This window comes from Paramormyrops kingsleyae, chromosome 24 (assembly GCF_048594095.1).
Source record: "Paramormyrops kingsleyae isolate MSU_618 chromosome 24, PKINGS_0.4, whole genome shotgun sequence".
NCBI classification, from domain to species: Eukaryota; Metazoa; Chordata; class Actinopteri; order Osteoglossiformes; family Mormyridae; genus Paramormyrops; species Paramormyrops kingsleyae.
In genome coordinates, this window is record NC_132820.1 from 15,043,336 (window position 1) to 15,059,222 (window position 15,887).

The 15,887-nt window shown below is 49.9% G+C and overlaps 1 protein-coding gene across 1 annotated transcript in view; it reads left to right on the forward strand.

Annotated features, from left to right (window-relative positions):
• The first annotated feature begins 5,567 nt into the window (after positions 1-5,567).
• Positions 5,568-15,887, forward strand: part of LOC111857286 (connector enhancer of kinase suppressor of ras 2-like) — a 35,115-nt gene continuing 24,795 nt past the window's right edge. Inside the window, exon 1 of the mRNA XM_023837971.2 lies at positions 5,568-6,370. Within this exon, the coding sequence (XP_023693739.1) occupies positions 6,307-6,370 (64 nt within the window). The 5' untranslated portion in view covers positions 5,568-6,306. The remainder of the gene's footprint in view (positions 6,371-15,887) is intronic.

The following is a 15,887-nucleotide window of genomic DNA, read 5'->3' on the forward strand; positions in this document are numbered from 1 at the left end:
AACAGACATTATACTTCACAGTAAAGGCCAGAGTTAAGCTGATACCGCCTGACACAATCCCTTCTCTGTACAATGTTGTGTAATCCATCTCCAGCCCATAATAACCTGGCCCACTCTGGCTCTGTCCCACTGTGGCTCCTTTTATTTCTTCCGGGAATGGAGCTTTTATGTCTCAGATGGCTGCCATGGTAACAGCAGCATCCGCAGGAGCATCGTACACATTACAGGCGCTTGTATTTTTAGCACTATAAGTAAAAGTGTGAAGTGGTAGAACGAGGCGGCAGAAGTGTAGAAGACAGCAGGATATTTGGGAGGGTTTACATAAAATTGGTATGATCATCATGTGTGTGAATGTGTGCCCTATGTAGGACTGGCATTCCATCCAAAGTGTCCCCTACCTGGTGCCCTATGTAGGACTGGCATTCCATCCAAAGTGTCCCCTACCTGGTGCCCTATGTAGGACTGGCATTCCATCCAAAGTGTCCCCTACCTGGTGCCCTATGTAGGACTGGCATTCCATCCAAAGTGTCCCCTACCTGGTGCCCTATGTAGGGCTGGCATTCCATCCAGAGTGTCCCCTACCTGGTGCCCTATGAAGGACTGGCATTCCATCCAGAGTGTCCCCTACCTGGTGCCCTATGTAGGGCTGGCATTCCATCCAGAGTGTCCCCTACCTGGTGCCCTATGTAAGACTGGCATTCCATCCAGAGTGTCCCCTACCTGGTGCCCTATGTAGGGCTGGCATTCCATCCAGAGTGTCCCCTACCTGGTGCCCTATGTAGGGCTGGCATTCCATCCAAAGTGTCCCCTACCTGGTGCCCTATGTAGGGCTGGCATTCCATCCAGAGTGTCCCCTACCTGGTGCCCTATGTAGGACTGGCATTCCATCCAGAGTGTCCCCTACCTGGTGCCTTAAGTAGGGCTGGCATTCCATCCAGAGTGTCCCCTACCTGGTGCCCTATGTAGGGCTGGCATTCCATCCAGAGTGTCCCCTACCTGGTGCCCTATGTAGGACTGGCATTCCATCCAGAGTGTCCCCTACCTGGTGCCTTAAGTAGGGCTGGCATTCCATCCAGAGTGTCCCCTACCTGGTGCCTTAAGTAGGGCTGGCATTCCATCCAGAGTGTCCCCTACCTGGTGCCTTATGTAGGGCTGGCATTCCATCCAGTGTGTCCCCTACCTGGTGCCCTATGTAGGGTTGGCATTCCATCCAGAGTGTCCCCTACCTGCTGTCCTATGAAGGACTGGCATTCCATCCAGAGTGTCCCCTACCTGGTGCCCTATGTAGGACTGGCATTCCATCCAGAGTGTCCCCTACCTGGTGCCCTATGTAGGACTGGAATTCCATCCAGAGTGTCCCCGACCTGGTACCGTATGTAGGCCTGGCATTCCATCCAGAGTGTCCCCTACCTGGTGCCTTATGTAAGACTGGCATTCCATCCAGAGTGTCCTCTACCTGGTGCCCTATGTAGGGCTGGCATTCCATCCAGAGTGTCCCCTACCTGGTGCCTTATGTAGGACTGGCATTCCATCCAGAGTGTCCCCTACCTGGTGCTCTATGTAGGACTGGCATTCCATCCAGAGTGTCCCCTACCTGGTGCCCTATGTAGGACTGACATTCCATCCAGAGTGTCCCCTACCTGGTGCCCTATGTAGGACTGGCATTCCATCCAGAGCGTCCCCTACCTGGTGACCTATGAGGGACTGGCATTCCATCCAGGGCGTCCCCTACCTGGTGCCCTATGAGGGACTGGCATTCCATCCAGGGTGTCCCCTACCTGGTGACCTATGTGAGACTGGCATTCCATCCAGGGCGTCCCCTACCTGGTGCCCTATGAGGGACTGGCATTCCATCCAGAGTGTCCCCTACCTGCTGTCCTATGTAGGACTGACATTCCATCCAGAGTGTCCCCTACCTGGTGCCCTATGTAGTTCTGGCATTCCATCCAGAGTGTCCCCTACCTGGTGACCTATGAGGGACTGGCATTCCATCCAGGGCGTCCCCTACCTGGTGCCCTATGAGGGACTGGCATTCCATCCAGGGTGTCCCCTACCTGGTGACCTATGTGAGACTGGCATTCCATCCAGGACGTCCCCTACCTGGTGCCCTAAGTGGGACTGGCATTCCATCCAGAGTGTCCCCTACCTGGTGCCCTATGTAGTTCTGGCATTCCATCCAGAGTGTCCCCTACCTGGTGACCTATGAGGGACTGGCATTCCATCCAGGGCGTCCCCTACCTGGTGCCCTATGAGGGACTGGCATTCCATCCAGAGTGTCCCCAACCTGGTGCCCTATGTAAGACTGGCATTCCATCCAGGGCGTCCCCTTCCTGGTGTGCTATGTAGGACTGGCATTCTGTCCAGGATGTCCCCCCTATGAAGGATTGGCATCTTGTCCAGGCTGTCCCCTACCTGGTGTCCTTTGCAGAACTAGCATCCTGTCCAGGATGTCCTTTACCCGGTGCACTATAAAGGACCGGTATCTCATCCAGGGCATCCCCTACCTGGAGTCCTGTTATGAACCGGTATCTGATCCAGGACGTCCCCTACCTGGTGCCCTATGTAGAGCTGCCATTCCATCCAGGGCATCCCGTACCTGGTGCCCTATGCAGGACTGGTATTTTGTCCAGGGTGCCCCCTACCTAGTGCCCTTTGAAGGACCAGCATCCCATTCAGGCAGCCCCCTGTGGGGTGCTCTATAAAGGACCAGCGTCTCATCCAGAGTGCTGACACTGCGAGTCTGTGTTCAGGCACAGTATGTGTGCTCTGACCATACTGCATTCTTACCTTACATACTGGCCAATCACTTTGCTCAGGAACCTGTTACCATGCTGCTGTTACCATGGCAGCCGTCTGAGGCATAAAGGCTCCATTGTTATTAACTTTGGTTGACTATATGGATGCACCTGAAACATCATGATTCATCCGTCTTCATTCAGGCTATCAATTGATCCTCACACACTGAGATCAGAAAGCATGTGGAGTCGAGCATAACTGTCTTATGGTAATAGGGGAAGGTAAATCAGTATCATCCCCCAGCCTTCAGGAAAGGAGGTGGACAGTGAATCTGGATTTTTCAAACCCTGCTGGACTTCACAATGCGGCGGTAAGGAGGATGCTGATGTGGATCGGCTCCAGGGAACCAGGTTTATTATGCAGGCAAAACTGTAGTCAGATAGTCCAGGTCAGAGACAGAGACTGCAATTAGAGATCAAACCAGCAGAAAAGGCACAGAATGGCTGGCAGGCGATGTGCAACAGTCAGTCAGAAGCAAGGCAAAAACACATCATCTTGGGGCAAAGATGAAATCAGAAAACCAGACAGGAAAAATCAGAACGGAAGAGGGAAGATGTGAAATTCAGCAACTCTACCACATGCACTAAAAACAGCAGAGCAATCAGGAAACCATGATTGCAGCTGGGAAGGGGTGTGGCCCAAAATAGAATACCAGTTCTTCCAGCAGCTTCTGGCAGCAGAGGAGGGATTGGTAATTAAGAAGCAGCAGAGCAGGTTTTTCAGGTGGTGTGGAGTCCTGACAAAGGGGTTCCCCGGGGGGGTGTGGTTAACAAGACGCAAAGTGCCAGAATGACGTCTGCGGGGCTCCTCTGGGCTGCTCGTCACAGCAGGCCGATCTTACTGCCGCTAACTCTATCTGATTTTCCATCTTGCAGACCAGTCAGCTCACTAACCTGACTGCTCTCCTGATGTGAGAATGTGAGAAAGGCTGGATTGTGCTCTTAGAGCAGTAAGAGCAGCTGAAGAGCAGCTTGTCTGTTCTGAATGAGTCACGGCAAAGTATTGCAGGTTAGCTCTGACTCTGGGCTGACTACACACACACACATAGTCCACACATTCATATCTTTATGGAAACTCTCCAATCATTTCTATGGGCCTAACCCTAATCCCAACGATGACATCCTTAACCCCTACTCAGCCCTAACCTTAACCATTAATAACCAAACACAAGTGTTTTGGCATTTTTAGTTTTTGCATTCATGGATTTTTATAAAACTGAGGTTATCCTTGTGGGGATCAAAAGAAATGTGGTATAATGGTAAACGGTACAGGTTTTTATCATATTGTAGGAAAATCTGGTCCCCACAATGTACTAATTACAAATACAGAGAGAGAGAGGACATCAATATATTTGTGGGGACTCTCCATTCATTTCTACTTCATTTCAGCCCTAATCTTAACCATAAGTAACCAAACAAAATGCAAGACTTTAGACAGTTGTAGTTTTTTGATTGCATTCACATATTTTTTTTATAAGATTGAGGTTTATATTATGGGGACCTGAAAAATGTCCCTATACAAGCTAAAAAAATAATAGATTTTACCACAGCTAGCTATACATGCAGTCCCACACAGACACACACACAGATGAGTTAGCTCTGACTCTGAGCTGGTTACACACACACACACGCACACACACAGGTGGGCGTTAAACTGCTCATGTCCTGTGCTGCAAGAAGCTTTCTCACAGCCAGTGCGATTATGTAACGTCCCCCACTCCCTCCCTTTTCCACACCTGCTTTAGCGTCTGGCACTGGTGCGCGTCCTGTGGGGGTGAGAACGGCACACGTCTTTCCTACCTCGCAATCGGCGTGCTCCCTGCATGCCAGACTGCTCAAATACCAATCAAATTTCATGATACACAGCAAAGACAGAACACTTTCGTTAGTCCTGCTGTTTCTAGTGGCCGCTTCCCCGTTGAGATTCTCTCAGCAAAAATCACTGCCTTCTAATCAACCCGGTATGCTAAGCAGCTGAATTAACTCCTGGTGGATTGTCGTCCGAAATGCTGATGTGTAGTGAATGTCATTATCGCTATGGCTGCTGTCTTTCCGAGTTCCTTTGTGTTTGCTATCTTACATCTATTTCCAGTAAAAGCAGCATCAGTGTTTCTGTGCCTTGCCTGAAATTGGTGTCCCCAGACCTGGTCGACAAGTGAAACACTAAATCTCTCCGTTATCCGCTCCACTCCCTCAAAAATAAATGATCTATCTATTCATTCGTTTCTTTTTCAAGCCATTTAGCTGGCGTGTCGCCTCCTTTCTACCTGCACAGTACATCACTCTCAGCCCGTCTTTCACCAAGAAAAGCGTAACAATCAGCTTTTCGGAAACACTCCTTCCGAAAGGGAACCGTCTCGGGCGTCGGAAACATGACGACCTGCATAACTAATTCAACCCACCAATAATTAGTCATTTTAGTTTGCACCACACTGAGTTTTACCCTCGCTTACTTAAGTACCAAATGACTTATTTGCCCATGTATTCTATGAAAATGAGAATGTAAAGTTACCCTCGTGTCAGACTTTTAAACACACCGCCCCTAACCTGTTGGGTTAATGTGCTCTATTGATCTCACTTTCAGTTCGTGAATTGTTTTGGTCAAGAAACACGATTTTCTACACTACTACAATGACATGCCGACACAGACTCAGCACGGACGCACTCATTCATGTCCGAAATGTCGGAAATAAACTGCAAATGTTTCCTTCGCTCGGGAGACTTTAATGCTTGTTTAGCCCGTGTGCTGCCCCGGAGGCGGGCCTGCCCCCTGTGTCAGTTCGGTGGGAGTCCTCTCCGGATCGGTGGTACCGCAGCCTTCCCGGTCCGGTGAGAAAGCTCGAGACACAAAGGAAGAGAAAGAGGCGCACAGAACAAAGCATTTCTTGCGCATCATTATCGCCGCTGTCGCAGCTGTTATTATAATACATCGGCACCCCGCAGCACGTATACGTCCAGCAGCGTTAGATTTCAGACGCAGATTATTAAACGCACATTATTTCTCGACCGTGTCATTGCGTGGGTGGGTGAAGTCTCGCTGTTTACCAACACCGAGCGCCTCTCTCAGCTGACAGTGCCGATAGGCGGCGTCCTTCTGCCGGAGGAGACGCCGGGAGCGGAGCGGAGGCAGCCTGTCTGCAAGCAGGGAAAGGGGACAAACGATGCCAGGAGAACGTGCTCCAGAATCTGGGCTCGGTCCAATTCGCCCCCGAAGGACGGTGTGAAAGGGCTGCGATGCGCACGGCAGAAAAGCGGAGGGTGGAAAGCAGCCTTGAATGAGGAATAAAGGAGCCACCCAGGCGGACATAACTGCCCAGTCCGAGGGAATGAGGCGAATTCCAGCGGAGAATCGCTAGAGAAGCCGGGCAAAGCTGCTCCGCCATCTGCATGCGAAGCGGGTCCCACGGAGCGCCGGGGAGGACGAGCCGCAGCCGCAGCCGAAGAAGCGGCGCTCCTGGGACAGCCGTGCATTTCCCACGCTGCGCAACGAGGACAGAGCGCAAAGGTCCTCATGGCACTCGTGATGGAGCCGGTCAGCAAATGGAGCCCGAGTCAAGTGGTGGACTGGATGAAAGGTAGGTGGAGCAGCTTTGTCTGGGATCTGAACCATTAGAGGTGATCGGCGTGTGTTTGTATGGGATCTCAACCATGAGATGTGATTGGCATATGGTTTTATGGGATCTGAACCACGAGAGGTGATCGGAGTGCGTTTGTGTGGGATCTGAACCATGAGAGTTGATCGGCGCCTGTTTGTATGGGATCTGAACCATGAGAGTTCATCGGCGTGTGTTTGTATGGGATCAGAATAAGATTGATCGGTGTGTGTTTGTATGGTATCAGAAAAATGAGAGGTGATCGGCGTGTGTTTGTATGGGATCTGAACCATGAGTGGTGATCGGCGTGTTTGTATGGGATCTGAACAATGAATGGTGACTGGCGTGTGTTTATATGAGATCTGAACCATGAGATGCGATCGATGTCTTTGTTCCCCGGGCATCGAACGTCTCCGAACCCGTTTAAACAGGTGTTTGTGCTCAACGACAAAAACAAAAACCACGTGAGAAAACGCACTTGACAGAAAAGATACCGCCGCAGTGTGCGCTGAAAGACAAAGTCAGGCTGAAAAGTATCTTTAAACATGCCTCCGTATTTGAAGCTACTCCGTGCGGACGCGCTTTGCACATCGACACACTCAGACAGGCTCACTTAGCATTTATTTAAATAATAGCGGACGCACCCGAGGTCTGTTTCACCACCCGACCGAGTGGATAACCACCCCCCCCCCCCCCCCCCCCCCCACACACACACACACACACACACACACACACACACACACACACACACACACACACACACACACACACACACACACACACACAGAGGGAGAGAGAGAGTCATTGCAGGGGTGATGTGTGGAGGAAGTGTTAGGGAGAGGAGGTAGAGACGTTATAAGACCAGACACCGGTATAGGGTAGGCTATCTGTACGTTAAACGAAAATACAGCCCAAAAGCTGCAAGATGATAACGGAAACACAAGGTTGCGCCTCACAATTTTTTCTATTGATTTAAAAAAAAAAAAAAGAAAGAGTGATTTTTTTTGTAACCAGCACTCACAAATTAGCGGGAGCTTTGGAGCCACGTCGAGGAGGCTGGACCTGGATGACAGATACTCCAGAACGTGCAAAGTGCGGCCTCTCATCGCTAACAGCTGACCTGGTGACGTTATTTAAAGAACGCGTCCCTGCAGGTGGCGCTCTGTCCCAATCAGCTGGCATCCTATGCGTGGTCCCCAGAAAGTAGCCCCTAAATGTCAAGTGATTTTCCTCATAGCCAGTTTTTGTCTGTTTCTGAATCGCGTGGCTTTGGGGGTCGGGTGCTGCCAGTGACAGTGAGCTGGCAGTGAGTGGGAAGCCCAGTGTTATTTCTGTGATATTCCTGCTTATTTCTGTATGTGGGTGTGTGTGTGTGTGGCGGCTTCTTCTTCCGCTCTCTGTAGTGAGGAGGATTAATGTGCCTCCGACTGTGCTGGGACATGTGCCGCTGAAGACCTGCCCGCAGCCCAGACACACCGGGCCAAACTGTACCAAGATACTAACTCAGGCGTGTCTTTGACCCGTATGTGCTGCTGTGGACCCAGAAGGTTCTGAAGCTCCTCAGCACTTCCACTAGCATCGCCCGACCACGTCCGCAGCTGTCAGTGTGTGTATTAAGATGCCGTTCCGCACTTTTCACGGTTTAATGCCGGCCAGCGAAGTCCACAGCAGGGTGGTCCATTCTCCTCTGAGTGGGAATTTCAATTAATAGAAACATCCTGGATACCTTAATTGTAGACACAAAACATTGCCCAAATCTGGGATGTCATGATGTTGTGTCACTGTTTGGGTACACCATCTTAAGGGGTAGGAGCACTCACCCCCGAATGAGGCCAGGGGCCCTTCGATACAGGCTGACGGAGTGGCTATGAAAAGCCTGCTAAGAAAGACCTTGTGGAAGTTACACGCATTTAACAGACAGCACAGTCCAACACAAAACACCCCCACAGTTTAAGCAGCTGACTCATATCGAATCCTACAGTCCAATCACGACCATCTGGGCCGCAGGGACGGTGCTGTCCGGTGGTTGCCGTGGTAACTGAGCCCCATGTAGGTTAGCTATAGTAGATGGTGGTCTGTACGTGTGTGATAGAGGGGCAGCGAACGAACGATAAAGCAGACCTGTGTAAACATACCTGTGTAACGAGAGAATGTTACACCGATGAGGATCGTTCTGTGTGTGTTTGCAGTTTGTCATGTTGGTGCTGTGTAGCGTCCCTCTGTGTTTGTGGTGTGTAGTGTTTTGCTGCTTGGTCTGATTGGTGAGTCTTTGTGTCAGTTCCTCCTTACGAGATCTAATCGTCATTCACATCGGCTTCGTATGTTTGCGTCCCACGCACCAGCACTGCATTTCTCTGGTTAATGTGGAGAAGTGTGTGAGAGAGATGCAGAGGGTAAGAGAAAAGATTTAGTTAAAGTGGGCCTGGGGGGGGCAGCTCACCGTGTTCCTAATGCCACCACACTTTGGGGGTTGGGGGGTGGGCTTACTGTGTTCCCAATGCTGCTACTTTGGTGGGGGTGTTCACTGTGTTCCCAATGCTGCCATTTTAGGGTGGGGGGGGGGAGGGGCGCTAATCGTGTTCCTAATGCTGGCACTTTGGGGTGGGGTGGGGGGGATGTGCTCACTGTGTTCCCAATGCTGCCATTTTAGGGCGGGGGGGGGGGGGGGCTAATCGTGTTCCCAATGCTGGCACTTTGGGGTGGAGTGGGGGTGGGGGGGGTACACACTGTATTCCCAATGCTGCCACTTTGGGGGGGGGGGCTCATTGTAATTCCCGAGCTGCCTCAGGTCGAGCTGGGGGCCACAGGCCTTTGTGAAGAGGCAGCTCCTTCTGTGCAGCTGGGCTTGTACTCACTGTCTCTGCTCCTGCATGGTGTCTGCGTAGGTGTCTGCTGCGATTCGTCATCACTGCGCTCTGCTCTGGGACATCACTCCTGCGCTTACAGCAGGCGCTAAACGCAGCCCCTCTGCACACCACACACCTTCCACATGAGCCTGCACGATGTGAGATGTTAATATCGGTATCACATGTTACACATACGCAGTTGTCACATCTGAAGAATCGTCGATTGTCACCTGGGTTAAGACAATAAATTACTTTAAAGCAAAACTTAGCAAGCCCTGCAATTTAAATGATGCATTCCATTTCAACATTATCTAATAGATCTTCACAAAAACGCTGTGTACAATTTACCGATTCTGCTTCTGCGTGAGCTCTGCATGCATGTATAGCTGTCATTGCTGTAAGACTCATCGTGGCGTGACTTCTGCTGTATAGGAATGTTTCGGATTTTACAAAGATGATATTGAGCAAAAGCAAGTGATGTGTCGGCACTGCGTTGTGTCTGTCGGCACTGCGTTGTGTCTGTCGGCACTGCGTTGTGTCTGTCGGCACTGCGTTGTGTCTATTGGCACTGCTTGCAGCCACGCTACCAACTTATTTGGCAGACTGTTGGTAGATAATAACAGGTTCTATTTGGCTATAGTTTATTTTGGGTAAACCTTCAACTCTTTTTTTGTTATATAAGTATTGAAAAAGTTAACACAAAGTTTTCAAGTATCCCAATATGAACTTTTCCAATATTGTTCATTTCCAATGTCGCTCTACTTCCATATGCATTTGGGGCAGTCCCCCAGTGTGTGCTGAGTGAAGCCATGCCCCTTGTGTGTGCTGAGTGAAGCCACGCCCCCCGCCCCCCCCCATTGTGTGCTAAGAGAAGCCATGCCCCTTGTGTGTGCTGAGTGAAGCCACGCCCCCCAGTGTGTGCTGAGGGAAGCCACGCCCCCCAGTGTGTGCCGAGGGAAGCCACGCCCCCCAGTGTGTGCCGAGGGAAGCCATGCCCCCATTGTGTGCTATGAGAGGCCATGCCCCTCAGTGTGTGCTGAATAAAGCCACCCCCCCCGGTGTGTGCTGCATGAAGCCATGCCCCCTAGTGTGTGCTGAATAAACCCACCCCCCCCCCGGGTGTGTGCTGCATGAAGCCACGCCCCCTAGTGTGTGCTGAGTGAAGCCACACCCCCTTTTGTGTGCTTTAGCTTGTATCCCACAAATTTTATGTCTGACTGATGTCACAGTTGCAGGGGAGGTCCTGGGTTTAAAGTAGGCGCGGGGGGCTTTGCTCTTTAAATGAGCTGCACTCAGCCATTCCCACAGTGCTCCAGGCCCTGATCGCTCAGCCACCACATGTACTTGAAATGGCAACCTGTGTATGTGTGAGTGTGTGCCTGTCACACTCCTGACCCTGCCGATCACTCTCAGTCTTCCCAGAATTCCCTGCTTCTGTGGAATTCTGACCTAAAAAGTGCTATGCAGTCTGAATTTCAGGGCTGGGGAACTCTGGGCAACCATGGGTATACAAGGCATGCGTCCCTCCCCACTATCCTGCTACGGTGCCTGTGACAGCTGTCCCAACAGTTGGTGTCCACTGAGGTTCCAGACTAGTCTGTCCCAAACATTCTGAGAGATTCTCCAGCATTTGAGGTGCAGAGGGACAGATTACCCTGCCACAGTGGTGTGAGCGTGAGTTACCTGGAACACTGCGCGTTACATTTGGTGATTCCCAAGGGAATCTGTCATTTACCCACAATTCATCTGTTATCCTCTCTGGATCATGCCATGACTAAAGCTTGCTGTGTGTCCAACTGTGGTCCATCCTAGGTGGTACCAGCTCTCTCCTCTGAGAGAGAGAGAGAGAGAGAGAGAGAGAGAGAGAGAAACTGGGCTGAGAAACAGAGAGAAGCAGGGAGAGGAGCTGGGCTGAGATGGAGGGAAATGCAGAGAGACGAGCTGGGCTGAGATGGAGGGAGATATTCATGTGCTATTTCATGTGTACTTTTGGGGTTCGTGTGATATTTTGGGACATTTTCCACAGCAAGTTTGTGGTATTTTTCTGGTATTCCTGTGACAACATTATGGTATTTCTGTAGTATTACTTGCTTTTCCTGTAGTATGTTACATGGAAGTTCAATAGTATTCCTCTGGTAGCTCTGTGGTATTCCTGTGATAGCCCTGTGATTTTATTGCTTTTTCTTTAGTAGTCCTGTGGTATTTTTCAGGGGTGCAGGAGAGATTTTTGAAGTGGGCGTGACCAAACAGTGAGCAAAACTCTCAAATCTTAAGCTTATCCAGCCATGCTTGATGAGGCATTTGGCGTGATTTAATATACTAACATATTAATTAATATACTAAACATTTTGATTGACATTGGCCGACCTACATACAATGTTACAGTGTTTTGGTATGGAATTGCCAATCACCCAGAAATGGCCTATTAGACAATAGCATAAACAACAGATTTCTTACAATTTGTTGCAAGTTTAAATTTACTGAGCCCCAGTATACAGTAATGTTACATTTTATGTGAGGACACATTCATAGATTTGTACCTTTTTCTAACAGACATAATTTAACGTTAGGTCCAACTTGGATGAAGTTGTTTTCTTGGTTGCAGTAATATAAATTAGCCTATCACAGATATGGGAAAATCCAACATAGGCTTGGTATAGATTAAGCCTATATAGAATTTACATCTACTTACATTGCTTGCTATTTGAAAGAACTGCTTTGGTTCCAGTGACCAAAACTGCAATTTAAGGCAGCTCAATTCCAGGCTTGGGGAGTAACAGAATACAAGTAACTGCATTACAGTTACTTGTGAGAAAAAGAAACATAATCATATTATAGTTACATTTGTAATAAATCAGGATTACTTCTAGATTACATTATAATCTGAAAAAAAAATCTGGTTTTCTGATGTTTATAAAGAAGGCGAAGCTGATGTCACGCTGTTTTTTGCAAAAACAGCACCTCTTGTTATCAATCCCTCCTACATGTGGTGCAAGTCCCTCCTGCTTGTGGCATAAGTCCCTCCTACTTTGGCATAAACCTCTCCTACCTGTGCCAGAAGTCACAGGGAGATGTAGGGAAAGGAGCTGGTCTGAGATGGAGGGAGGAGCTGGGCTGTGAGGAAGGGAGAGGCAGGAAGATGAGCTAGGCTGAGATGGAGAGAGACTCAAGGAGAGGAGCTGGGTTGAGATGTAAGGAGACATAAGAGGATCGTTCTGTGTGTGTTTGCAGTTTGTCATGTTGGTGCTGTGAGTCCTGCACAGGTCCACTTTTGGAGACCTGGACCCGCACAGTACAGCACCACACCCGCCCGTGCACCCGTGATTATTTTAAAGTTAAAACCGCACCCGCCCGGGCCCGTTAACATTCCGCCCATTACCCACCCGTACCCCCCGTACCCGTGATAAATTACACACAATTATTTTTTCGATGCACCTCTCAACGTGACAAGCGCTAGGCCTACATGAATTTTGAATTTAAACGAAAAAGTCCGTTTAACACAAAATCAAATCAGATAGATCTAAGCTATCCATACTGTGACGAGCGTGAAACAGAGAACACGACGAAACGCTTCAGCAACGATTCAGACGTGTATGTGAATGTTTGTCGAGGCGGTTATCTAATGGTGCGTTCGTTTTTCTCTCGGAACTCGGAAATTCCGAGTTGAGTGACATCATGTCTGACAATCTCCCGTTCGAGCTACCACATCTCGGAGCAAACATGGCTGCCTCCATGAACACGCTGCTGTGTGTTGTTGCTTTATATTTTAGCAGATTTGGAGTGAGATTATTTTTTCCGAGAGACAAACAAACAAGAAACACGAACTAGTCAAACCACATTAAAAGCTTTATAAAATATTTTCTTTTTTCGAGAGGCAAACAAACTACTATCAAACCAAAGACACTAACAAGTCTGGTAAAAATCTGATATTGCATGATAGGATACTGTTTACGGTCATGATATGGTATTCTCTAAATCGAACACGTGCAGTTACATTTATAACTATTAATACATTTAACAAAATAAACATTTTTAAAGATTTAAAAATATGATTACTGTTGAGCGTGTAAGCTGCCATGTTGAAATTACATCACAGGGGCAACTTGGACAACAAAATCTTGTCCGACATCAACGTCATAAAAGAGGCGTGTTTCCGATGGGAAGTGACGTTTTTCGTGACGTTTCCTGACGTTTTCATCTGAGTTCCGACTTGGAGAGAAATAATGGAAAGCACCATAAGGTACCCCCGACATACTGAACACACTGTGATGATGACAATTTGTACATGATAGTCTAATACATAGATATTTTCGCTTATATGTTATTTTTGCAGGCTACGATACTGTTTTGATTGACCTGCTACCCGCCCGTGTGTAATGAATTACCCGCCCGTAAAATTCCAGAACATTAAAATCCGCCCGTTTCAGCAACTATCTGCGGGTACCCGACCCGGTGCAGGACTCTGCATAGGGGTGAGGAGCTGGGCTGAGATGGAGGGAGACTCAAGGATAGGAGCTGACTTGAGAGGCAGCGAGAAGCAGGGAGAGGAGCTGGGCTGAGATGCAAGGAGAGGCAGGGAGGGGAGCTGGGGTGAGATGTAAGGAGAGGCAGGGAGGGGAGCTGGGGTGAGATGTAAGGAGAGGCAGGGAGAGGAGCTGGGGTGAGATGTAAGGAGAGGCAGGGAGGGGAGCTGGGGTGAGATGCAAGGAGAGGCAGGGAGAGGAGCTGGGGTGAGATGCAAGGAGAGGCAGGGAGAGGAGCTGGGGTGAGATGTAAGGAGAGGCAGGGAGGGGAGCTGGGGTGAGATGTAAGGAAAGGCAGGGAGAGGAGCTGGGGTGATATGCAAGGAGAGGCAGGGAGAGGAGCTGGGGTGAGATGTAAGGAGAGGCAGGGAGGGGAGCTGGGGTGAGGTGTATGGAGAGGCAGGGAGGGGAGCTGGGGTGAGATGTAAGGAAAGGCAGGGAGAGGAGCTGGGGTGAGATGTAAGGAGAGGCAGGGAGGGGAGCTGGGGTGAGATGTAAGGAAAGGCAGGGAGAGGAGCTGGGGTGAGATGTAAGGAGAGGCAGGGAGAGGAGCTGGGGTGAGATGCAAGGAGAGGCAGGGAGAGGAGCTGGGGTGAGATGTAAGGAAAGGCAGGGAGAGGAGCTGGGGTGAGATGTAAGGAGAGGCAGGGAGGGGAGCTGGGGTGAGGTGTAAGGAGAGGCGGGGGGGGGAGTTGGGGTGAGATGTAAGGGGAGGCAGGGAGAGGAGCTGGGGTGAGATGTAAGGAAAGGCAGGGAGAGGAGCTGGGGTGAGATGCAAGGAGAGGCAGGGAGAGGAGCTGGGGTGAGATGTAAGGAGAGGCAGGGAGGGGAGCTGGGGTGAGGTGTATGGAGAGGCAGGGAGGGGAGCTGGGGTGAGATGTAAGGAGAGGCAGGGAGGGGAGCTGGGGTGAGATGCAAGGAAAGGCAGGGAGAGGAGCTGGGGTGAGATGTAAGGAGAGGCAGGGAGGGGAGCTGGGGTGAGATGCAAGGAGAGGCAGGGAGAGGAGCTGGGGTGAGATGTAAGGAGAGGCAGGGAGGGGAGCTGGGGTGAGATGTAAGGAGAGGCAGGGAGGGGAGCTGGGGTGAGATGTAAGGAGATGCAGGGAGAGGAGCTGGGGTGAGATGTAAGGAGAGGCAGGGAGGGGAGCTGGGGTGAGATGTAAGGAGAGGCAGGGAGGGCAACTGGGCTGAGAGGCAGTTACGTCTCTCTCTGCATCTCTCCTTCTCTGGTACGTACTTTGCTGACTGTCTGTGGGTAAATCATGGTGATGATGCCTGTGTTGGTCACCTGTTTTACTGCTGCCAGTGTTAATGATCAGGTTCTTTAGTCGATCCTTCAAATAAAGTGAGGGACTCCTTGTCCCTGTCTCCACAGCATTTACAGCTGTAAGCCTTCACCTCCTGCCCTGCTGCTTCTGCGTTCAGCCTTGCAGCAGCTTCCCTCCTTAATCCTCCTGTTTCCGCTGTTTTCTTGCGGAGGGGGCTCCTCCCTTTCTGCATTGTGTTATAAAGAGATTATTCCACAGCCGGGGGGGGGTCCTGTGGGCTCTCTCTTTCCAACCCCGCGCAGATTCCGCCCCGCACCCCCCAGCATATCCGCTGTGATGGGAGCCCTACTGTACATATTTTACCATGACCAGGAGTGTGACTGATCCTTCTGCTCTGAATGATCAGCTTTCAGGAAGTTTTTTACATATACAGTATATGCACGGTATAGCATGCAGTGTCGGATTCAGCGTATCACGCGACATGACATACGGATTGCTATTTAATGTACGCATATGGTATAGTGTGTTATGTCGTACTTGACATGTTACACAATATGGTGTGCAATGTCATACTTGGCTTGTCACACAGTATAGTGTGTAATGTCGTGTTCAGCCGTATCACATGGTATAGTGTGTAAAATCATACTCAGCATGCAACCGTACTTGGCGTGCCATACAGTATACTGTGTAAATACTCAGCGTGTTATATGGTATAGTGCATAATGTTGTACTCGGAGTATCATACTGTATAGTGTCTTATGTCATATTCAACTGTATCACACAGTTTAGTGTGTAATGTCAAACTTGTAGTGTCACACAGTATAGTGTGTCATGTCATATTCAGCGTGCCGCACAGAATTGT